The following is a 26572-nucleotide window of genomic DNA, read 5'->3' on the forward strand; positions in this document are numbered from 1 at the left end:
TGTTCAAATTTAACTTTCTCTGGCAGCAAATTTTAGAATTTGAGAACCAAAATACAGAATATTATTCAAAATTCATTTTCCGATTTTTCTTTAAGATCTTTCAAACATTTATCCTTTCCTCCGAAAGTTTAAAAGTCTGATACATCCCTTCTCAAAAAAAAAAAAAAAAAAAGGATATATTTATTTATTGTTCACTATGTGCCCATTATGGCTAAGAACATTCAGGTTATCAAAATACAAGTTTCAAAAATTGGTAAATATGACTCTCATACTAATATAGAATGCAAACACTCCAAAGATTTAATTAACTCATCAGTGAGGGAACCACCATTTTGGATGGTAAAGTTGGTTCAAAGGCAAATTAGATATATGCATTTACATTGAAGAAAGTGAAATTATAATTTTTTTTACTAAAAAATCATTTTCATCTCTTTTAAACAAAAATCTATAAGTTATTATAGAACTTGACAGAGTCTGGAATTTTAATCAGTAATAGCCTTCTTGGGGTGCCGAAAATGCTCTAAAATTATATAGTGGTAATTACACAACTCTGTGAACATACTAAAAACCACTGAACTGTATATTTTTAATGAATAAATTTTCTGACATGCAAAATGTACCTCGATAGAGCTGTTAAAAATAATAGACAGCAATAATAGACAGTCTTGATTTATTGATCCGATCCCATCGTCTCACTTCCTTCTCTTAGATAATTAAATAATCCTTGGGCAGGCATGTTAAACAGTGCTTTGATATGACATTGAAAGGACATGTTGCCTGCTTTATAATTTTTTAATTTACAAGTTTGGGGTAATTCTTCCTAACAAGGAAGCATGTATAATGAAGCATGTATAAGCCATGAGTTTAACTTCAGAAAGCTTACAGTCCAGTAGAACATGCTGATGAAACAGGAGGGCAATTAAATACATGATAGAGTGATACCGAATGAACTGAATGAATGGTGGATCTAATAGTATTTCACTTATCACAGTATTTAAAACCAACAATAATTGTTTCGTTAGAAGAAAAATTGACAAACCCACAATTCTGAGTATAGTTTTCTATACATTTAAAATTTTTAAAGGGCCTAAGATTGAAGAGATGTGAAGAGTGAAAACACAAAACACTGTATAGAGTATGTACACATGCAAGGTTATAGATGGGTGAAGTTTACATATTTATATGGGAAGAGGTTTCAAGTCAATCATGTTTGCTCCCCATCTATTATTTTGAAAAGCAAGGCAAGAAGACAACTATAAATAGCCTTTTCAATGAATATGTACCTGAGAGGGCACTGTGAGCTAGGCAGGATGTGAGGGTGGGGAGATTTCCATACTGTACACAATATGTATGTGCTGGGTAAATCCCCTGGTTTAAAATACAATCCACAGTACTTTTATGTTGATGCTGCTAAGTCGAGGTGGCGTGGGATGAGCTGCGGTTAGCTTTGGGCACCTAGGACTTCAGGAAGCCAGCCTGATTTCTGCCTTACCTCTGGCTGTCAGAAAAGAGACCACAATCTCCTAGACTCTTCCCCTGAGGGCCAGTATGCAAATCAATTTGCCTCTGCCCTGGGTTTAAAATGAAAATGAGCTGGTATACAAAAAAAAGAGCCAGACAGGCAATTTAAATAATCATATTTCTGAATACACTGATCCATCTAGTGTCACTTCTCTTCCCCTCCTACTCTTTTTCTGCTCCCTTCTTGTTTCTGTCCTGCTCAGCCATATTTAGCCCCACTCAGAGCCAAAAATCTGCCCCGCTCATTATACTCATAACTGTTTCCCTCTCTCAGCTTCCAATTTTGCTGTATTTATATGCCATTTATTTCTTTGATATTAAACTGAAGAAGGTTGCAGTTAAATACACAAACAAATAAAAAAAAAACCTAGTTAACATTGAAGTTAAAAATAAACATTAAACCCTCTATACAGGAAGAGGGAAGTAAACGATCTAGAAGCTGGGATGATAATTGCAATTAAAGATTAAATTTAACTAAAAAATATTGGAAGAATGTAAAATAAATGTTAACATTGATTATCTCTGAAGAGCGAGGCTAGAAGTTATTATTATTTTTGTCTATTTGCTAATCTGCTTTTTCTAGCAGAATATATTTCATTTTCATGTCTATATATTTTAAAAAATTAGCTTCAAGCTTCCTGGTCACCTCAGTTATCATTGTCTTCTGCTAATCAAACTAACAATTTCTGACAAAGGACTTTGTTTTATTTTAAATTGGAAAGTAAAAAATTCTCCCACAATATCATCTTTTCAAATTACATAAATTAAAAAGCGAAATATCTCTTTACCTTTCCAGTTCCATTTGCTGGAAGTTTGCAATATAAACTTTCTGATGTTGCCCTGTGCATACACGTACACATTAATAAAAAATAAAAAAATAGAATCGTGCCACACTTATCGGTCAGCACCTTTCCTGTCTTAACAATGTACCTCGTACTTATTTAGAGCGAAGCGTTAGATATACGTTATTCATTTTCATAACCTTGTAGTGTTCTATTGAATGGATACACCATAAATTATTTAACTAGTTTCTCACTGATGTTCAAATAATTCATTTCTGTTACAAACAACACTGTATTGAACATTTTGTACATATATCTTTATGTGCTTATGCTATTTTTTTTTTTTTCCTAGGATCGATAGCTCTAGAAGGAATAAGGATTTTAAAAAAAGTAATTTCAGGAGAGTCAATGTAATTACCAAATCTCTTGAGTCTCACTCTTTAACAGATACAAATAAATCCGATCAAGCTTGGATGAGAACCATAAAGAAAATAAAGGGCTTCAAAGCCACATCCTAAGAGAACAGTTGAAGGATCTCTTTGGTCTGGACACAGTAGGGCTCTGGAATGATATGAGAAGCATCTTCACTTATCTAAATGGTTGTTCCCTGGACCAGAGAAGAGAATTGGAAATACAGGGCCTCAAATGATAAAGCAATGAAGATGGACTTTAGGTCAGTGTAAGAGAGAAATCGTTTATTGATGAGCCAGCAGCCATTCCTCTTCCTCTAGTGGCAACACTCTGTTGCTATTCCTTTGGAGGACCACCTCCCCTTGTTCTCAGTCCATGTGGTTTGGTAGGGCTGATTGTATTCCACCCCCAAATCCAGGAGAGCAGGCAGTCCTAGAAATAGACAACAGAATATTCTCTCGCCTTGGCTGTGACGACTGATGCCTGTCAATCCAAGCCAAGGCAATAATTCACAGTTTTGAGACTTATGCCAGAACTGTTATAAGGAAAAAGAATCCAGTTCCACTGGTAAAATGTCAGCCTATTTTGCTGCCGTGGAGGAAAGGCTGCCTAAGCACGAAGTCAATACAGAACTCAGAAGTGAAAACCAAAATTTCTGACATCATCGTATTAGGATCCAGATCCAACAGTGCCAGGATGAATTGTTTTTTTCTTTAGAAAATTATGGAATGTTATAGAATGTTAAATGAGGCTTTTCAACTTGGTTTTTCAGTTGATGCCACAAAGGCATAAAATAATACAATTAAAGGAATCAAGTACTCTCCTATCCTAGAATGGAGTATTGTATTATCGAAGCTTGACACAATAAGAAGCAAAACAGGTTCTGCCAGTAGCAGTGTTCACCCAACTGTAGCCTTTAGAACACAAAGCCTTGAAAAGTCAAGAGAGGGATTTGGGTGCACTGTGCATTTTCTCTCACAATCTGCCCAGGGGAAAGGGCAGCTGGTTGGTGCACGCATCCGCTAGAAGCCTAGTGACAGGGATTTTAAGGGGCTACTCAGTGAGCTCGGCATAAATCTCAGAATTTAAGAGACGTAGGACTGGTGTCTAAATCCCATTTGGAGAAACGTAATGGTGAAGGCTTGTGGAAGAGCTGCATGTTTGGTGTCAGAAGGAGAAGGGGCTGTACTTGGGGCAAGTGGTACATCCATGAATGGCAGGGCAAGGATGCCAAAGTCTTCAAGTAGAGCCATGGGAAGGAATAGTGGTGTGTGGCTCATTTTCACAGAAAATCCACCCAAGAGGATAACTGAGATGGGAAAAGGGATCCCGATGGAGTTGAGAGGAACAGAGGGAACACTGGAAGTGGACCAACAGAAGCCCAAGGGCTAAGGATTAGGCTCATTGGCCAGTCAGAGTGGCATCTCTCGCATCAAGAACCCTCAAACTAATGGCAACAACAAAACACACAACAAAAGTTTCCCATGAAAGGAAAAGTAGCAATTGTCTTTCTATCACATTCAGAGTTCAGTAACCCCAGATTACAGCTTAGCCTCATTGAAAGCTGTTCTTTTTTCCCTTCTTCCTCCACGAACCTGAGCCTGATGGGTAGGTTAGGAGCCAGTCTAGTCTTTTGGGAAGGAGGAAGAGTTAGGATGTAGTGGAAAAGGCAACATGCTTAGAAGCCTGAAGCAGACTTACGCATACCTTGAGGAAAAAGCGTTAAATTGAATATGTTTGGAGTTTTGATTATTATCCTGAACTGGACAGGCCTTTTTTTTAAACCTTTCATCTTGGAAATTTTCAAACATATAGCAATGTAAAGAGAAGAGAATAAAATACCCTCACCTACCCATCACCCAGCTTCGGTTGTCTACTCATGGCCAAATCCTACCTATTTCTCCCCCTCCACTGGATTATAACAAAGCAAATCTCAGATGTCTTGTTATTTTATACATGATTATTTCAGTATGTTTCTGTGCAAAATAAAGACTCTTTTAAGATAACTACAGTGTCATTACTGCACCTTTAAAAATTAATAACAATTTAATTATGATTCATTAATAATGACGATTCATTAGTCTTCAAATATAAGTCACTGTTCTGATTTCCCAACTGTCCGATATTGTTTTTATACAATTAATTTGTTTGAATCTACATCCAAACAAATTCATCACATGCTTACATGTCGCTTAACGTCCCTTTTAGTCTATAGGTTCTCCCTCTGACTTATTTGTTGCAGACAAACAGATCATTTGTCTTTAGTATTTTATGTATTTTGGACTTGTCCAATTGCATCTCCATGCAGCTGTCATGTTCCTTTATCTCCGGTATCTCCATGCATTTGTCATGTTCCTCTCTCTCCTACGTTTCCTGCAAACTTGGATATAGATCTAGAGGTTTGATGAGATTCGTGTTTAATTTTGGCAAGACTTCTGAGTAGGTGGTTTTGTGTGCTTCCTATTGCATCATATCAGGAAACAGAATGTCTGGTGGTCTCTCCTGTTGTGATGTTAAAATTGAGCAGTACGTTACAGTGTTATCAGTCTAACATAAATTATACATTTTCCTGGTGGCTTTCACATAATGATTTTAGCAGCCATTGATGATCATTGCCTAGATCCATTATGTCATTAGAATGGCAGAGTGATGATGTTTTATCACTCCATTTATTAGCTGTAATTCTTCTCTAAAGGACTTTCCCTCATTAAATATTTGATTACTAAACTAAAACATAGTTCCTCAGGAGAAACAGAAGTGTGTTTAATTCTTTCCCTTTGTTTTCCAGGTTTTAGAATAATAAATCAGTTTTCCAGCCTCTTCCAAAAGTGATGAATTAGTTGAGATTTTTCTTTTTTTTTTATTTTTAAAAATTAATTAATCAATTAATTAATTATGGTGATATTGGTTAACGAAATCCAATGTTTCAGCTGTACACTTTAACAGCAAGGCATATATATATATATATTTACACTGTGTGTTCACCTCTCATAGTTAGATTTCTTTCTGTCACCACATATTTGATCCCTTTACCCTGTCTCCCTCCTCCCACGCCCTCCTCCCTCCCCTCTGGTAACCACTAGTCTATTGTCCATGTCCATGAGTCTGTTTGTTTGTCCTATTCATTTGTTGCTTTTAGGTTGATATCCCACATATAAGTGATATCATGTCATTTTCAACTTTTTCTGTCTGGCTTATTTTGCTTAGCATGATTATCTCAAGGTCCATCCATGTCGCAAATGGCAGTATTTCATCTCTTCTTATGGCTGAGTAGGGATTTTTCTTCAAGTATCTTATGAGCTCATGATTTTAACATGTTGGCTATTCTTCAATTTATTGCAGTATTGCAGTTATTGTTCTTTTTGATGCCCTAATTGTTCCATCTTTGACAAATGGGAGCTCCTTTAATTTGGCTCCTGTAAATTGAACTTTTTAAAGCAAAGCGCAGGGATTATTTATCTTTATGCATGTTTTCCTGAAAGTGACAGGGAGAACATGGGTCCTTAAGGTTACATTTATGTAAGGACAAAGCCAATCCCAGTGAGTGGATTTGAAGGTGCTATGAGAGAGAGAATAAAATTACTTATGCTTGCATTCCATGGAGACTTAGCAAATAAAAGGCTCCTGTCACAATAGCTACTGATGGTATTTTGCTTTCCCACATAAAAACGCTTTGTGAAGTCTGTAAATCTTACAACCTGAACAAACCAGGTATAAATCTACTGTTCTCAAAGAAGTTTACAGTCCAATTTGGAATATAATGCTGTATTAGTTAAATTACGTTTATTGTTTGTGACAACTTCGAAATTACAAGAGTTTAGAGAATAGAATTCTATTTGTCTTTATGTTAAAAAAAAAAAGTGCACCCAAGCTGGTATGGAGGATCCAAGCTCACCAGGACCCCATGCTCTTTCTATCTTATGCTTCATTGTCCTCAATATATAATTTCTACCTCATGATATAAGAGCTGCCCCAGCTCCAACCATCACATTTACATTCTAGTCAACAGAAAAGAGGAAAAAGAGAATGAAAAGGATATGGTGATTGCCGTTAAAAACATTTCTTGGAAGTTGTGCTCATTGCTTCTGCTATGTTCCATTATCTAGAAACAGTTACATGACTGAAAAATGTAACCTTTATTCTGGCTGGACAGAGGCCTGGATAATCTTCAAGGAGTCAGCTACCAAGGAAAAGGAAAAGAGTAAATAGATTGAGGAAAACAGCAATCCCTATGTCAAGCCCATATTCCAAAGATAAAAAAATACTATCTCTTTCAGGCAGTGTATTTCCACACATGTCTTAAAATTTCAGATGGGAGAAGGAGGATCATTTAAAGTATCCCCTCCCCCACCATCCTGAATGCCTTGATTATGCTGGGGCATCCAATATACGAAACAAAATTAAGCCGTAGTCTAATAATTTACATTTAAAAATCAATTTTTGATAATTGCAATCCTATACAGCAATAATGATTGTTTTGTTTCATTATTTATCCCTGTCCAATATATGCCATCTCTGCTTACACTGAGATTTCTTGGTTATTTACTTCACACTAGAAGTAGGATTCACATACTATATTTCAACTATGTACTAATTCTAAGGCAAGATACACAGCACCCACAGTTCACAGAATTTGTGGGATTCGGTCCCCCAAAGAACCTTAACAAGGAGATGAGATCATCACTTAAAGAGAAACAACTTAGTAAGCAAGAAAGGTGGGATTCTAATATAGTTTTATCTGTCTTCAGAGCCCATGCGTGCTTTGTTTATTATGCCATTTTGAAGGACTTATTTTCTGCTTTTCCACTAAGTTTCAGGATAAAAAAGCAATCATTCATTTGTAGCATGGAGAATTTCCTATGAGTTTTCATTTAAATTAAAAAAAATAAACTTCAATATATTTCTCTTAAGTGTTTTATGACCATTGTCTCTTCATTGTCCAACCCAGTTCAGTGATTATTCACTCAACACATTCTTCTTAAACATCCTTTTTTATGTGCGAGGCACTGTCTCTTCATACCCGTTATGACAGCTGTAATTGTAAATTTTGGAGGGCAATTTGTAAATTAATGTTTGTCTCCCCTACTAGTCTGGAAGCTTCGTGATAGTCAAGCCTATGTGGGGTTTTGCTCTCCATTATATACTCATCAACCTCAACTGACCTTAAAATAGGGGGATTATTTTAGATTATCCAGCAGACCCAAGGTCATTTCAAGGGTCCTTAAGTATGGAAGAGCTTACAGCTGTATGAGATGAGAGGACATGACCCACTGTTGTTGGCTTTGAAGATGGAGGCAGAGGGCCAGGAACCAGAAACGTGGATGGTCTGAGAAGCTGTAAAGGGCAAGAACAGAGACTCTGTGTTAGAGATCCCCCAGAAAGGATCCCAGCCCTGCTGACATTTTGATTTTAGCCCAGCGAGACCCATTTTGGACTTCTGAACTACAGAATGGTAAAATAACAAATTTGTGAGCCACCGAGTTTATGATAACAGCAGCAACAGGAAACTAATACACAAACTATGCCCAATGGCTCCAGTGCCCATGTTCCTACCTCTTATGCTACATGCCTTAACTATTGGATGGGCTAAACCAGAAACTATAAAGATTAAACTCTAATCCTTCATATCATTTTGAGTCCAAAGTTTTTCAAACATCATTTCCAAACCCTGCAGCAAAGGGTATGTATATTTTCTACCTATGCCTCTTTTTTGTGAGTGAGTTTTGAAAGGATGTGGTTACAGCCTTTGACATCAGAGGAGAAGCTCAGTGATGTTGACTGAGCGTTGATAGAGAGATAACGTTGGAGGCAAATTGCCTTAGAACAACTCTCTCAAGAGTAACTGCCTCCTCATTGCATTCCTTGCCCCGAAGCTATCTCCTCTGGTTGTGCGGAAGGGTGATGCCTAAGGCGCATCACTTTTCAAGAATTGGATCATGAACAACTTTATCCTTCTGGAAGAACAGCTCATCAAAAAATCCCAGCAAAAGAGAAGAACTTCTCCCTCGAACTTTAAAGTCCGCTTCTTTGTTTTAACCAAAACCAGCCTGGCGTACTTTGAGGACCGTCATGGGGTATGTAAGCACTTTGTTTTGTCTTTTATTAAAAAGAGTTTTTGCTCTTTAGACTTGGGCTGAATCATGAAGATGCACATGGAATAAAATAAAGACACAAGGGACACAGATATGCTTGTCAAAAAAACCTAAAAAGTACAATAAGAGAAATTAGAAGAGAATGTGGAGAAAAGTCAAGAGATGGGGTGGTCGTATTAGGTGATTTCAGTTCTAAAAGTGCTACAAGAGTAAATTTAATTTTAACATTTTTCAGCTTTTTTCTCCTGCAAGTTTAGGTTTAATTTTTAAATTATAATATTTCGTGTGGCAAATGTTATGATTGGATAGAGTTTGCACTTCCTTTGAAATATATTAAACTTTATGGGGCATAGATTAATAAAATATTAGCATTTGTGGGTACCTGAGTGATGATCTAACCCCATTTCCTTAATTTATAATGAATGAAACTGGTAACTGAAATAGAAGAGAGGTTCAGTGTCAACATTTTTATGTTTCCAATTCTATTTGCTTCAATAGTCATTGCTCACTTGATATCTTGGAATAATATTCCCTGAGCATTGAATTGTCCAAAATGTGCAAGGTGCAATGGTAAACCTCTTTATCCCTTGGAAAAGTTCCCAGGAGAGTAGGGTTATTTTGCACAAACCGTTATGCAGTATAGACCATCGGTTCTTATCCAGAAGATTACAGCTGCTTAGCTAACTTAATCTTTTTATAAATCTAAAGACATTCTTAGATTCCTTAACATCAATAATAATAATAACATGAATAATAACAATGTAGTTTGGCATAAAAAAGCACTGGACGAGGGCTCTGGAGTCCAAACTGGGCTTTCCTCTAAGTGAGCGAGCATGGGCAAACGTCTCTACCTCCTGTGTCAGGCTCTTCCTTTATAAAATGAAAGGACTGGAAATGCCACCTACAAATATCGCTTTCTTCTTTAAAAACCCTTTGTTTCTGTTTAACCCTTCTCAGCAATTTTTCAAGCACGTTTGATTTCTTACTAAACCATCGTATTATTTTTCCATCACTAAGGAAGTAAGGCAAGGGGTTTCCACCTATGTTTTACTGAAGGGGAAACAACATTAGGTGCTCGGTGGTCACTTAGGATCAAAGGTGCTCTGATTCCTGACTTGAATTTGGATTGTTTTGAGAACCGGACTTTGAAGTGTTCAGTGAAATGGAGTCCTGAGTGAGGCCAGGCTATTATGGAGCCTGTGGACGCCGAGCCGAAGTTTCAGGCAAAATAATACTGCCTCTTCGTTAGAAGTGAAAACACATACTTTCAGCAGATGCGTAGAATAACAATCGACAATCAATCAGAAAGCACATGGAATTACTGATGCGTGAGGCTCCTTTGATAGGTACTCAATAAGTGTTTGCTGACTAAATTAATAGAGGGCCAGCAGTCAAGTTTTGAATTGGGAGGATTCATCACTTGGAGATGAAAAACCACATGGCATTGGTAAATACTTTTCTTATTGTGAGTGGGATATTAGAAGTTCTTGTTCATATTGGAAGAGAAATCACTTGCCTTTAATTTTTTTTTCAAAGCTCATTTTACAGTTTTTGCCAATTTATTTTTCTGACTCAACACAACACCATCTCATTTACTTAGTATTGATTATTTTCGAGCAGCATGGCGATTTGTGAACTGTTTAGTTGTGAATTCAGGACAGTGTTACTTGCAAATAATCACATAACCAAATGGTCTTGATTCAAAATTGTCTTGGTTATAATTTGCATGAGGACCATGTTGTAAAATCACTTTGCTTCTTCATTTGAGCATAATGAAAAATTCCAGGACAATTAATTCATTTTAGGGAGCTCTAAGTATAGTTTCTAACATTTCTATGTGAGATGTAGCAGATACACAATGCACGAACATCGAATTTCTTATTTTTTAATGCCTGTTGCTTATATTCATAAATAACATTTTTAAAAGCATTTATTTAAATCTTATAAAAATTTATTGGTTAGAAATTTACTCCAAATCATTGAGAAACTTAAGATATGTGAGCTATTAATGCTCATGCCCTATGTATGTTCCATTATTTAAGGCCATTGATTTGCACACAAGTGTATTATTTATCACCCATTAATAAGAACATCACTATACTTGTGGGAAGAAAACTTTTTAGTTTTAAATTAAAGCCTCAGTCTTCCTGTCGGTAAAATAGGTGTGATAATAATATTCACTTAATGGGAAGCTGGTAAAGAGTAACGGAGAGAACATATTTAGATGAAACTATTTGAAATCACCATTTGGTAGATCAAAAGAGATCAGATATTGACAATATCATTTAGTTCAACTTAATATATAAAGTGCTTAGCATAAATCCTGTCACCTACTAAGCACCTGTTCAAAATTAGCTGTTATTTATATCATCATAATATCTCTGAAGGAGCCAGCAGAGTGGAATAACATATTTATTTCCAAGTGAGAGAAACATCAAAGGAGTCTTCGAAGTCAGATTAATATCAAGGTTCTGGGTTCCTTCTATTCTGTGGCTAAACACAAGTTTGAGGGGAGAGAGATACATGCATCATGAGATGTGTGATGCTGGCTACCATTGCCCTCTCAGGGTTTCAGCTTCTTTTTCTCTTTTCTCATTTGTAAAATTACATTCTTTGCAGCTCTACAGTTCTGTAGATTTAAGACATCTTATGAAAAATAATCCTTCTACCTATTCAGGACCAAATTCTGTAGTTCTGCAATTTAAGTCTATTTTCTAACTTTAAATAGCCATGCTTATTGTCATCGTAATACCGGTTGAGCCTTTTAATTTAACATGTATTTAGTTCTGGTGCAAGATGCCTGATTCCCCTGTTGAGATGTGCAAGAGTTTGCAGCAGGGCAAGGAAGCTCTTTCGTCCTGCTGGAGCAGCCAGTGGGTCAGAAAGAAGCACAGAGTTGGCAGGTGGTGGCTTACCTGGGACCGCTACCACTTCCTAAGTGTCTCCTTGCACTCACTCTACGCTGGCCCCCTGCCACTCCATTCTCCCCACAGTAGCCAGCAGGAGCTTTTCACATGGTAACAGTGATCATGTCCTGATGCCCTTTATCAGAAATCGACTTGTCCCCTCTGTAGTTGTCCCCTTTTCTCTGAAAGTGGACTTCGTAATCTATTACATGGTCTCATCTGTCTCAGTTCATGTCTCTTTTTCTTCTATCTTTCTTCAGCTTTAAGGTCTCCACTTTAAATGTCATTTTCTTGGGGACATCTTCCTTGATTTTCTTAGACTATGTCATCTCCTCTTGTTAGTCTCTGCCATAGCAATATATACCCTTTCTTCAGAGTACATGCCAAAGTTATAATTACCCATTTATTAGTATGATTATTATGTGAATGTCATCCTCCACCCCACCTTCCATTAGACTATAAGCTTTATGAGGGCTGGCACCTAATTTGCTAAAGTCGGTATCACCAATATCTAGGACAGTGCCTGACACATACCATTTACTTATTAATTATTTGTGGAAGGAAAAAAAAGAGGGTGGGAGGGAAGAATGAAGGAGGAAGAACAAGAGATATAGATATAGTTGGCGAGGTAAGAGTTACACAAATGAATCCCTAACAGAACAAGGCTCAATGACAAAAGAGGAGAGAACAGAGCAAATAATATAAGACTTCAAACAGGAAATTCCTTGCTGTAGGAACTCCCTGGAGACAGTAGTTTATAGCCTAGCTTTGAACAAGTAAGAGGAAGATTCAAGTGGTTGGAATTTTAAGAGAGAGGTCAGAGAAACACATGTAGGAACCAGAAGATGGTTCCTACAACACAAGATGTAGGGGTGATCAGTAAATATTTGGTGAGTGAATTCAAATAGAGGACTCTCCTCCTCCCCCAAAGCTTGCTTTTATTTATTTGTTTGTTTGTTTGTTTGTTTTACCTAACATTTTATCTAGGAAATGTTTCTATTGTGATATATTTAGATTCATTCATTTGTTTAGGAAACATTTATTGAGCACCTACTATGTACCAGGTTCTGTGCTACATGCTAGAAAAGAGTGGTAAATAACAGAAACAAGGTGTCTGCCCTCAAAAACATACATGCCGGTAAAGGAAACCAACACAAGCAAGTATATAAATACATGGGGCAGGTATAGACTACGGTATGTTTTATAGAAAGGCTAAGCAGTAGCTGGGGCTGAGCTGGAAAGAAGAGTGGTCAGAGGAGCGATTTATATCTGATGTCTGTGGGGACAGCAGAGTATACAAGGGGCAAGAGTGGAAGCCAGGAAGCCAGTAGAGGCTACTGCAGTGGTCTAGATTGATGAATTCTGGTCTATTGTGGAGTATGCTATGAGCAACTCTGAGTTGCCCTTCAGTCATTTTGTTTTAACTTTCTTATAGCATCCCTCTCCCTGGGGGTTCTTGGTCCAGAATCATTCTACTTCATGTTTCGGTGGAAAAATGCCTGATGTCTAACCTGCCTCATGACCAACGCTGAGCTCAGGCAGTGTATAGCAGCAAGGACCAAAAACAAGTTAGAATCAGGTTAAATCCACTTTGACCTCAAAAGACAGAGCAAGAAACCTTCATATCCCCATACAGTTAAAAAAAATGAATGGAACTCCACACAAAATGTTCTCCATTACTCTTTTGTCTGAAGACATCAATTTAAGTTCCCCATGAGAATAATCTTTTCTCTCATGCAGACATAATTTACATGCAGTTATAATCACAGTGCATGAATATTCGTATTCTCCTTTTTCCATATATTCTTTTGCATATACACTTCCCTACATCTACATGGAAGCATTTTCTCATATATATAATTTTTTTTAATGATCAAGTTAGTTCATTTCAGATATATGCTTATCTGTTTTATGTGTCTGAACAAATTAACGAATTTATCTGTCATCTGCTGTTTGACATTTTTGTCTGTTTCTGGATGTAGTGAAAACACTGGAAAATAATAGTATACCAAACACAGGACTGTCTCTTTTTTAAAATCAGCCCCATGAGATAGAGTACCAAGTGTGAGATAACGGTGTCATAGGATAAGAACACTTTGTAGCCTCTCTCATGGGTTGCTACTTCCTCTTCCAAAGAGATTGATGCGATGCACAGGGCCACCGCAAGCTACCAGAACCATGAGAGAAGATTATGTTTCTAAGAAAGAGCTAATAAAAACAAAAACATCCCATCGTTGTGGTGATTTTCAAGTACACTATTTTTATAGGTTTTGAATGTTATGGTGAAAGGGAAACTATGTAATATTTTATACATGGGGAAGATGATTTGATTTAAAGTCAATCATATTATATATGTAGACGAACCCACCAACTGTATAGTAAGATTTAAGGGGTGCCAAAAAGCCTCCTACTCTGCAAAACATCATCTCCCTAGTTGATCATCTTAGGGGATCTGAAAGGTTCACATGAATGAACTCTTTCATTTGCTTCTTAATAAACCCATCAAGTGTCTTTATTAAGAAGTAAATGAAATCCAGGAGAGTATCCCATAAGCCATTTTTGATTGCTCCATAGAGGTCAGCTTTAATTTTAGATAGAGCTTAAAGGACTGAAAGCCTCAGACAGACTGTAATTCTGTAATTCTAGAAAAGTAGGACAAGGTGAGGAAGCAAAAACATGATAGTTTAATAGAATGGAGACCTGGCACTAATTAACCTGGGCGACCTTGGGCAGTCAGTCCCATATTCTATCTGAGATTTTGTATCTTGTCCATAATATCAAGGGATGAGACTAGATCAGTAGTTTTCAAACTTTCTAAAGCATGGAACTCTTTTCTAGTACAAAATTATACATGACATCCTCATTTCAATATATGAAACAGATATAAGTAGAGGGGCTCTGGTTGAAGCGAGAACATGGAGGCTGCCCAGAACCTTATGCTCTTGGCCTCCCCCTTGATCTGCAATGATCACCAAGCTTCCTTCCAATTCTATGACCCGTCTACCCAGGGTGTAAATCGAATAGTAGAAATGAAAAGGCAAGAGCCAATTTAGAAAGTCATTTCACCTTGAAGCCTCATCACTAACGTAACAGATTGGATTGAATGGTCTCTAAAGTGGAGCTCGAAAAAGTAGAAACTGTGATCACATCTTTTGAATGATGATATGATATGAATTCATAAATAGACATGGAGATTTAGCTAATCTTGCATTTAGCTAATCTCCATGTCTATTTATGAATTCATATCATATCATGACTTTCCATGAAGTAATACATCTAAGAGATGATTAATAATTGTGTGGCTGATAAAACAAGCATGTTGTCAATATCCAAGATACACCCTAGAAAAGAGGGCAGACATTTCAAATGTAACCAACGTAAAATCTAAAATAATAAGAGTCAATATTTAATGAGTACTTGCTGAGTTTCAGGGCACTGTCTTAAGTGCTTTACATGTATCATATAAATATTCACAATAACCACATGCTGCAGGTCCTATTGCTATCTTCATTTTATCGATGAGAAAGCAGAGGCTTAGAGAAGCTAAGTATCTCTTTCTAGGTCACACACCCGGGACAAATATTAAAGTTAGGTTAAATGTTCTTCAATGGGTCTTTTCAGATCTAAGCTTGTTTGAATCTGAGAAATCTTGTAATAGAAGTTGTGGTGGCTGATAAGGGAGAGTTGGGGCAAAGATCCCTTGGTGAGTTTTCAGCGCTGCCTAATAGAGGTCCTGAGTGCGTGGTCCAGTTAGCCCAGCAAGCTTACCTGAATGACAGCACATCATCAACAGCAGTAACTAGCAATCTCCACCAGGAGAAGACTAACCGCGTTCCTATGAATTTTCTCATTTAATCCTCACAATTCTTGCAAAAGGATAAAAGTCAAATTCTCTTTCAGAGAGGAAGCAAGTGAGAAGTTATACAATTTGCCCAAAGTCACAATAGTGGCGATAAGTGTAAAAGCAACAGCTTGCTTTGGGATTAGTAATTTTCCGTACCTTGATCCTACATTCTGATAGCTCTCTATGTCCTTTACTGATAACTCTCTGGTTGTCCAACTAGAATTTCCTTCTGTGAGAATTCCCTGAAATTCACTTTCCACTGTGAGTGTGTGAATTTGCCAGTCTCTTGTGATTATGCAGAATGTGCTTCTGTCCACTTGGACTCTATGGGTGACAAAAATGAGCTCTTGAACTTGTAAACTTGAGGCTCTGTTCCTGAAGTGACCTCTGCTAAGAAAAAGTACTGTATAAGCCTCAGCTCTGTTTAGTTTACCAGACTAGCTTATCATAATAACAACTAGCCCTCACTGGGCACTCCTGAGAATTACATCCTAGGAATGCTATATCCAGAGTGGCAATATAGGAAGATCACCATGTCAGGGGTGTCAGCCAGGACTAGGGGCCTTGAAAGTAGGATTGAGGGCATTAACACCAAATCTGCCCTTTCTCACAATTTATACTGTGAGCAATTTCATGTACAATGATCCGATTAAGTATTTTCCAAATTGGGTTACCACTAGGCACATACAAGATGGTACATGGATAAATCTGGTTTTGACAAGTTCATGTTTTTTTGAACATGAACAAATTATTCTCCATAGAAGTTGTACCAATAAACACTTCCCAGGGCCATGTGTAAGATATTTTCTCAAAACCTCCCCAACACCAAGTCTGACAGTTTTTTTAAAAAAAAGGTGTCACAGTATAATTTATTTGTATTTCTATTACTATAGTGAGTTTGAGCATCTTTTCATATACCTTTTGCCCATTTTTCTATAATATTGTTAGTATTTTCCTTAATAATTTGTATGAGCTCTTTAGCTATTAGATAAACCCTTTACGCAGACTAGTTTTAACTTACCTTCTCATTGTCAAGAGATTTTTATCCATTGTCCAATCATTCTGGGAATCTTACTCAAATTATTTACATTAAGAGTTTTGTCTTAGGTCCACAAATAACACTTTATTTGGTCTTACCTGTTGTTCCTCAATCAATCAATTAATAAATATTAATTGAACATCACCTCTCTGCAAGGAGTTATTTCCTGAAATACAATGAAACTGGTATGAATTTACATACTTTGGCTACTGACTGTCCAGTGCTTGAAAAGTAGATACAAAGATATACTCTTTCAAGCTCATTAAAAATCTCATATCAATATTCTGGAAATAAGGAGGGCTTTGAAAGAGCTTTCATAAACCAGAGACACCAAGAGACAAAATAAGCTTTATACTGGTACATAGCATTTAGTTCATAAGTCCTTTTCTCTCTGCCCACTTTTGCAAACAAATACGCTTTCTAAAAGCTAGGATCACTAATATCTTTATTAATATAAACGAGGCTTGGAAATTATTCCTAACTTATTGCTTCACTTCTAAGATAAATATACCCACATAAAAACACAGAGTTGCTTTATTAGAATCTATGAAGAAAATAGCTATTACTCAAGAAGAACATGAGAGGACCCGTCATGAACTTGAACCTCCATGGATTCAAAAGAGCTGGTAACAGGTGCTGCCTGGCTGCTGCTTACTGCGTACTGGGGTCATGAGGTTACAAGTGCAAAGAGCTGCATCATTCTGCACACCCAGCATTTGATGTGTACCTCTTACCTTTCTCCTCTAGTCATCTGCCAAATCTGTATTACACTGTAGTGTTTTAAAATTTTCTGACTGCTTTAAATATTAGTTTCATTTTCCTGCTTAGTAAATTTACATGCTCACTGTAAAAACTTCAGATATAGAAATATTTCACTTACATTGCAAAAGTCTGCCATATCGCCTAGAAGGGAGAGACAGGGTTAGCAGTATTTCTTCTTGTACTATTTCTTTGAGTTTTGCATAAACTAATATATATTTTATTATCTTTTCCCAAAAATGAGATAATGCTTCATCTATTGCTCTAAACCTGCTTTTTACATTTATATGTATATTTTTTGTCCCTCCTAGAGAACAACTTTCTCTTTGATGGTGGCTACAGAATAGACACAAAGTGGATGAATCATCAACTAATTTAACCATTTGTCTTTGATGAATGTTCAAATTTCTCTAGTTTTTTTTTTTTTTACTGTAATAATGCCACTATGAACATCACTTTTTCTACATCTTTATACATTTTGAACAAATGTTTCTGTAGGATAAATCTTACAAGGGAAATGTATTTATATATTTTAGTTAACTGTTTTAAAATACAGTAAAAGAAATGCATGTTCATGGTAAAACAATGAAACAGTATAGGAGGATATGAGATGAAAAGTAAAGTCTGTTTCTACTTCCTCGTCCCTGATCTCAGGACCACTCCCATGAGCATCTGCTCTTAGTAATTTCTTGCAAGAAAATGCATTCATAATTTTAACAGATGCCTAAAATTTCATGGCCCTCTGGAAACTGTATGAGAGTTCACTTCCTTTTCTTTTCCTTTCTTTTTTTTTTTGTAAAATCCTCATTTTTTCCTTCTAAGTAGTCAGGGATGCTACTACTGACAAGATAGCAGACTTTAAAGAAAGCTAGAGTGTTTTCCCCACAGCACAGCCAGCCCCATAGTGAACCACAGTGTGAAAAGCTGAGGTCGGGAGAGCCAGTTAACTCTGGTTTCACTCTGACTCAAAGGTCTTGGGGAAAAGAGGAAAGAAAAGAAGGCAGGTGTGGGATGGGTCATAGTTTCCTGGCTTTAAGTTGGTCCAGGAGCCTCAAAATCAGCTATCTTAGTTCCAGATCTTCCCTAAACTTCCAAGTTTAGTGGTGGAAGGTTCAGGTGAAGATGGGTTGGGGAGGGGAGGAATCAGCAACAGCTAATTACAAGATGCATGTCTGTTTTAGATGATGCGTCTTTTTCCATGGAGAAAGTAATGATCATATCTTTATTGGGTATAAAGCAACATATTAGGTCTCTTCCTGTAGTGCAGGTCAGATAATAACCCTGAGCGGCCGCTCTCAGCATCCCTGTTACTCCTGAAGAAATAAAAGAACTAAGAAGAGCTAAGAGAACTAAGTTTAGAACTGAGACAACTTGCTCAGTGTTGCCTGTCATCACAAGCATACAAACCATGGCTTTTCCTCTTTCCAAATCTCTGCCTTTCTCCCCTGTAGCACAAGGGTTCATTTTGTCATAAAAGACAGCAGGCTGAGTGACTTAGGGACTGGGAGGGAATTCATGGGTTGCCTCTAGCAAGTTTTGCAGAAGAGATGAAATTAGAATCCAGGAAGACCCCTTAAAACCATTATTAGAACTGATATTCTGCATTCTGCCAGGGGTGAGGAAAACAACCCCCCAATCAATCACTTAAGTTTCATTTCACACATCAGTTTTAATTTCAATTGTGTCATTGTGTGACTTCAGATTGGAACAATGGCTCTACTACCTCCCAGAAGAGGCAATGAGCAAAAAATTTGAAATACTTTGTTAAAATCATCATTAGAAAGATTTCCTAGTCTTAAAGAAATGCTGATAAAGGCAACACGTAGCTCCATTTATAGTGTGACCCAGGGAAAGTTACTCCCCTTGGTGGTTCCCTTTAAAAGATGCTCTCTCAGCTAATGCCTGAAATTCCATTATCAAAGTTTCCTCTTGGCTTAAGTCCTCCAATACATACGAACTTAGTCCAAACTCCTCTGAAACAAGCTAAACATTAAGCTATCAGTCAGTTAAGCCTTTGGTGAATGACTGAGGAAGGTTTTGACAGGAGAGTGGGAGAGGAAGCAGAAGGCTAAAGTCCTCGAATTTACAAAGTGAGAGCTCATGTGACACAGTTGGGAAGACCAGGAACCTTTTCATGATTTTGCTCTGATTTTACAAATACTTGGCAAAATAAACAAATGACTCAGGAATGTCAAAATCACCAATACCACCAGTTAAAAATTAATATTATCTTCCCAAATGGTGGTTCCAGGTTACATATTTGCCTGAAAGAAAACCCCCGAAGAAAATGTGGGCACACGAAGACAGGAGAACCAGGTCTTGTTTTATGGGCAGCATTTGGAGAAAGAAAGGAAAGAAACATTGGAGTGATGGGTTTATCATTTGAATGGCTTTATTTTGCTAGCAGTCTTATGTCATCCTTTTAAGCCCTCTAAATTAACCCATGATTCAGGGACTATTATTATTCCCACTTTAAAAAAATAGGGGGAGGGGGACAACTGAGAAGTTGAGACACTTGCCTCAGGTTGCACAGCTGATCAGGCAGACGTGGGTCCACCTGACCTAAAAGCTCCATTTCCATTCCACTCTCCCTCATCAGAGCAGAGAGCTCAAATTCTGCTGCTTTCTAGAAGGGTAGAGGTGTCCTCTTTCATGGATATCAGACATATAACTTCTCACTGATCTCTCTGCTGGACTAGCCAAGCAGCCAAAGAGCCAACATTATGGAGCGAAGAGGAACTAGACAAAATGTCCCCATTTGAAATCCAGCATAAGTATTGCATGACCACATGCGGCAGAAACAAATCTCTATTGGGTCATGGCTTGAAGAAATCGGTCACACCATTGATTGTTCAGTGTTGGGTTTAGAGAATGAAAGTTTCCTGTGGAAAGTCGAGAAAAGTGCTAAGCCATGAAGCGTAGTCATTCAGCGCTCAGGCTCTGGAGTTACAGAGTTGAACTTGTGTGCTGCTCTTCTATTATTAAGAAACTCGTCCCCTCTGAACCTTAACTTCCTCACCTGTAAAATGGGGGTCACGATTAAATAAGATGGTGCGTTGAATGCCTGAAGCATAGGAAATGCTCAAAAATATTATCATCTTTTATTTTTTTCCTGCATCTCTTCTTAAAAGTCACGACACAAAATTCTATCGCATACAATATAGTAACAAAAAGAAAAAGGAGATATCAAAGTCTCTTGCACAAGCTTGCTTTTGTACAAACCTGTGGGTATCGGCTTCCTGCTGGATTTTGTTGGACACATGTCAGATGTCCAGCGTGAAGCTTTGGAATGTTGAGTGCAGCTTTGAACATGGCCAAGAGACAAGGCCAAGTGAAATCTTGTGACTTTTACCCCAAGTGATATAGCTGGAATAACAAAGAAGAATGAGGGCATGTTTTACTTGGTGTCTCTCTTTCTTTGGTGGCTTTTGTTTTATTTCCTTGGAAGGTTTTACCCTGGCATTTTTCAGAAATAGTGCAGTTGTTTGAGATGATTACAGGCAATCACCATTTCCCAGAGAAGAAACTATGTTTAGCTAGCTGACCAGCTGCTCCTCAGTGCCTGGCTGGGGAGAAGCACAGCTGGTCTATTGTTTACCAGCATCAAATCTTACTAAGAGAGAGAACGGCCTGAAGGCCTTTGGAGAGACTGACGAAGCAGGATGGATTGTGAGGAGGGAACCAGAGAACTCATTTGGGAATGAGAGTGAGTTTTGATTGTGGAACATGAAATCCAACCAACAAAAGAACAAACCTGATGGCAGGCTCACCTGACAGTTAAGGCACAGATGTCTTTTTAAATCCATGCTTGAGTTCGACAAATATTAACAAATCAAGGAGATCATCTGAGTTTAGAGGAGAAGTCTTCCTTGGAGATCTTGAAGCCATATTATCCAATAAGACAGCCATCAGCCATGTATGGCTACTGAGCACTCGAAATGTGGCAAGTTCAAATTGAGACGTGTTGTAAAATACATGATTTCAGACTTAGAATAAAAAAGTAATTACTTTTTTATGGTGATTACATGTGGAAATGATAATACTTTAGATATACGTATTGGGTTAAACAAAATATATTCCTAGAATTAATTTTACTTGTTTTGTTTTGCTTTTTTTTTTAGTGTGGCTACTAGAATATTTTAAATACATATTTGGTTGACATTATGTTTCTATTGGATAGCCCTACTTTAGAATTTCGTATGGAATTATTATCCCTATTCACGACTCCAGTTTCTGTTTACCTCCATTTTATATGCTGATTCTGTTGATCTCAGGCCATTGACAATCAACACTTATCCCGAACTTTTCTACCCTAGGGCTATTGTTCTTGCTGTTCATTCTATCTAGGATGCTCATTCATCCAGACCTTCTCATGTCTGGCTCCTTTTTCAACTTCCTGATCTCAAATGCTCTCTCTCCAGAGAGGCCTGCTCTGACCACGAGTAGCTCACACCGACCTCTTCTGTTTTCTGTATAGCACTGGTTTCTATAGCCTGCCTTCCCAACTTGACTGTGAGTTCCATGAGAAAGTCAACTGCATTCACCCCTCTATTTCCTGCCTTCAGAGCAGTGCCCAGCTAACTCATAGCTGGCCCACAATAAGTATTTCCTGAATTGCTAAGTGCATTAGTCTTAAATCTGATTGATACTGTCTAAACTGGGTTCCAACCTGTCACCCTTCATTCATATCATCCCGACTGAGCGCTTTCTGTGGACCAGCCACCATGCTACATCTTGGGGATAGGGTAACAGATGTCTTGGTCTTTACTCTCTGGGAGCACAGGACTTAGTGGGTTCCAAGGACAAAACTGTCTGCAAATGGTGTTGCCGTATTACCGCCATAAGCTTTTGTTGCATTTCACCGTGCGTACTACTAAGGAAATAACCCAACACAAGTCTGAAAACAGGATAACCTCAAAGCTCAGACTCCCTGTTTACCCGGAGCTGCAGATGGTTGTCGAAAAGGCAGCTTCCCTGTACTCTTCTGCAGATTAACCATTCCAAAGACTATGATTATGGGCAGGATCTAGCTGTGGAAGGCTCTAAATGAGAAGGTAGTTTGAGTCCAAAGGGCATATGTTTCAGAGGTTTTTAAGGGAAGTCTGACCTGTTCGTACATCGCTAGATTACAAAGTGGTTGTGGATCACTATGTGGAGCAGATGCTCGTTTTCGTTTGTATCGTGTATATTCTACGAATGTGTGTGGGAAAGACAAAGGCATTCCAATGGTTAACCTTGACTGCGTCAGGGTTATGGAGAAGGGCAGGATAATATGACACTATAAATGTTTTCTTCCTGTACCTCATACTGGTTTTTTTGTTGTTGTTGTTGTTACAGTAACCATGGATAAATTTTGTACTTTCAAAAATAGTCATTTTTATAAAGAAAATTTAAAAAGAAAGCTTCTTTGTATCCGATAGAAGCTAATTCTCACATCTTGACTTTTTTCATCTCAGTTCTGTGCCTCAGCTACTAAAGCAAAGACAAACGACCAGGCTGGGTATCAAAAAATAGAAAATAAAGACTGATCTCACTTCTGAAGAATTCGATGGTGTCATGGTTCCCTGAATACTCACCTAGCACACTTGTATATCACAACTCTCTTGCCATAGGACTTCCTTAATCTCCTTAATTGGGCGGGGGGGTACCTTTTATTGAGGGCATCCATTATAAGCCAGGTAATTTGCTTACATATTTTAATTTTATTTTCAAATCAACCTTTAAAGGTAGGTCTTACTATCTTTGCTTATCAGATGTGGAAATTGAAGTTCAAGGAGGTTAGATGAATTGCCCGAGGTCATTGAGCTGGTTAAAGACAGAGCCCAACTTTGAACTTAGCCTTTTTCGAACTTTTGTCCAATTCACTACCATTGCTACCTTTTTCTAAAGGATAAGATATAATGAAATGTTTTGCAACTGGTTCCACAGCTGAATTAAACTCTATTCTCAATGGAAGCCCAATTCTAGGCACCTGTGAAAGACTTCTGATCTCTAAAAGTTTTTCCTAACTGGCCTTCCGTAGAGCCTGATAGCCCACTAATGGAATTAGTCCCATTGGGGAAAAATGATTCAAAGAGCATGTTCTCCTAGGAGTCTGCTCAGAGTGTCCCTCTCAAGCACTGGGAGCAAAAAAGTGGCTTCTGGATATTGGAACGGTGAGGGGGTGCGGGGCGGGGTGGATTTACAAAACTAATGGGTTTTATCTAGTAATGGATCTCTGCAAGCAACCTGGTTAAAAATACTGTCTTCTCTCTTTTTAAATGGAATGGGCTTTTTCTCCCCACAGAAAAAGCGCACGTTGAAGGGCTCCATTGAACTCTCCCGAATCAAATGTGTCGAGATTGTGAAAAGTGACATTAGCATCCCTTGCCACTATAAATACCCATTTCAGGTAAGTCCATCATGCCTAAGGGGACTAGCTCCTCTTTCCTTGTATGATGGTCGAAATCCTCAGTCATTGTAATAGAAGGCGGATAGGATGGCTCTGATCTAGGGTTAGAACTTACACCAAGACCAGAAGAAAGCTGCTGTGTTCTTTCAATCAATTACACATTCACTCATTCATTCAATAAAGATTAAGCACAAAATCTTGAAAAAGTTGTCGTTCCTCATTCTCTTTTCCCTTATGTCTTCCCGACCTCAAAGAAAGTCCTAATTACTCTCCTCCTACGGGAAGAGGGAAAACTACTAAGGGCCCCAAGCTGAATGTTCTTTAAGTGCAGTTTACTCATGACTTGGGGCAACCGATTGCAATCTTTGGTTAGAAATTACTTGGAGGTTCTGGGATAAAAAGAATCAGATTGTAAAATCTGAGAACTCTCTGGACTTGTTTCTGTCCTAGTGGCCACCAGCCGGCCACATGTGGATGTTTAAATTTAAATGCAAATTAATTTAAATGAAATGATATTGAAAATTCAGCTCCTGAGTCACACTAAGCTACACTGAATGAATGAACATTTCATGTGTTCGATAGCCACATGTGGCTAGTAGCTGCTATGTCGGACAGCACAGATAATAGAACACTTCCTTCGCTACAGAAAGTTCTATTGGACAGAGCTGGTGGAGGGTATCTTTAGTCTTTAGGCTGCGACATTGTCTAAATCTTATTACCAATCTTGGCATTTGTGACTCTAAGGTAGTGGCTGTCTCCTTGCACATCATAGGGTATCGTTCTCGTCTGCCAATCTGAGGGGTAAATATTCTACTTTAAATGTCGCATAGAAAAAGACTTTTCCTACTAGAACGGTGACTTACATGAGATGGAAATTTTAGGCCTGAAAGTAAAAGGAATAACATGTATTTTCCTGTCATTAAAATTCTAATTACACATGAGTGCATGAAAAATTACACATGAGTGCATGAAATTCAAAGATCAGCAATCTAGTTAATAGCATTGGACCAGTGTCAGTTTCCTGGTTTTGAAAATGTACAGTGGTTATATAAAATGTTTTCACTGGGGAGAAGTGGGTAAAAGTACATAAGAACTCTGTACTATTTTTGGAACTTCTTGGGTGTCTTAACATTATTTCAAAACAAGAAGTTTTTAAAATCCCAATTATACATTTGACATCTAATATCTTACTCTTTCATATGCCAGAAAGATTTTCTTTAACTACTAAAAAATTAATATGAGAAATAAACGTGCTGTCAAGAGAACTCTTTCTCCAGCTCTTTTAATTTAGTGATATCTTAGAGACCCCACACTCAGCCCAGTAAGCTAGACTGGCCTGCTGCCAGTCATCCATCTCTGGGTGTGCTGCTCACCTTGAACTTTGTGTGTGTCTTTAGGTTGTGCATGACAACTACCTCCTGTACGTGTTTGCTCCAGACCGCGAGAGCAGGCAGCGCTGGGTGCTGGCTCTTAAAGAAGGTAATTAACCTCCTGTGTGACTGAGTCCCTGAGACTTCTTGATCTTCCACTTGGCTTGGGTTCCACAGCAGAATAAAAGACAGCTGATAGTCAAACATTTCTCCCTTTTGGTGTTGGTGGAAGGTCCCAACTTTTCAACCTGGGCCCAAGAGGCAACAACAAGTACAGGGGAGGATCAGTCAAACCCAGCCCATCACCTGTTTTTGTAAGGCTCCAAGCTAGAGATGATTTTTATATTTTTAAATGATTCCATTTTAAAAAGTTATTTAAGTACCTACGTAGAGTATTGATTTTGCCTGTTGTTGAGCAATACCTTAAATATTTACTATCTGCCCCTTTAAGTAAAAGTTTGCTGACTCCTGATGTGGTATGAAGAATAAGATAACTCCAGCATAGACCTTTGAGTTAGAAGACCTGAGTTTGAATCCTGACTCTTCCACTACTAGCTATGTGGGTTTGGGCAACTTTCTCAACAGCTCTGTGCTTCAGTTTCTTCATCTACTTTTAAAAAAGGAGAGAAGAGGGAATACTAACGATAGTACCTACCTCCAGAACTGCTGTGAGTAAAGCCCTTGGAACGAACCTGGACCGTAGTCAGCACTCCATAAACATTAGCTAGCTTAAAATGTTTTCTGATCATCGGTAAAGGTATTTCTTAAGGTTAGCCTTCCTGACAACATAATTTGACACAGCACTGAGTTTAGGTGCATGGGATGTGGAGCCAGGCTGCCAAGGTGAAAATCCCAGTTCTGCCAATTATTAGTGTGTAGCTTTGAGCAAGTTCCTTGACTTTTCAGTGTCTCCATTCCCTCAGCTATAAATTCTGACTAATAACAGTCATAGGGTTATTGTGTGAACTAAATGAGTTATGATGTATCAGACATTTAGGACAATACCCCCAAAAAAGCACTCAATCAGTATTACTGTTATTATTGTTATTTAGCCTGAAGCCCTGGATTTGCAGGAGAATTGAGTTCAAATATTAATGTCTCTAAGTAGTTATGGGGACTAAGGGTAAGCAAACCATTTGGAACCGCAGGAGCCACATTGCCTCTATCTGAAAAATAAGAATAAAAATGCAAATCTTATCTTCTTCCAAGGTTATTGTGAGTCTCAAATGGGAGGTAAACAAGCAAGTGCTGGGTAAACTGAAAAAAACTCTCAAGTGTAACAGTCACGAGGCAAAGAACAAACACTAAAGTAAAAAGTAATCGAAAGAGCCCCAACTATGTACACCGTCCGTTCTCCCTCTGTGAAGGGGTTTCACTCATAGGAAGTTAAAGCTAGAAGAAACATGAAAGATAATCTGTCTAGTTCTCCAGTTTTTATATTTGTTTTTTTCTTTTTT

General features: G+C 37.9%; 1 protein-coding gene across 1 annotated transcript in view; it reads left to right on the forward strand.

The window, feature by feature from the left end:
• The first annotated feature begins 8564 nt into the window (after positions 1-8564).
• ITK (IL2 inducible T cell kinase) overlaps positions 8565-26572 on the forward strand; it is a 50599-nt gene continuing 32591 nt past the window's right edge. Inside the window, exons 1-3 of the mRNA XM_006906459.1 lie at positions 8565-8788; positions 23641-23745; positions 25143-25224. Coding sequence (XP_006906521.1) covers positions 8651-8788; positions 23641-23745; positions 25143-25224 — 325 coding nt within the window. The 5' untranslated portion in view covers positions 8565-8650. The remainder of the gene's footprint in view (positions 8789-23640; positions 23746-25142; positions 25225-26572) is intronic.

This window comes from Pteropus alecto, unplaced genomic scaffold (assembly GCF_000325575.1).
Source record: "Pteropus alecto unplaced genomic scaffold, ASM32557v1 scaffold40, whole genome shotgun sequence".
In the NCBI taxonomy this organism is placed as follows: Eukaryota; Metazoa; Chordata; class Mammalia; order Chiroptera; family Pteropodidae; genus Pteropus; species Pteropus alecto.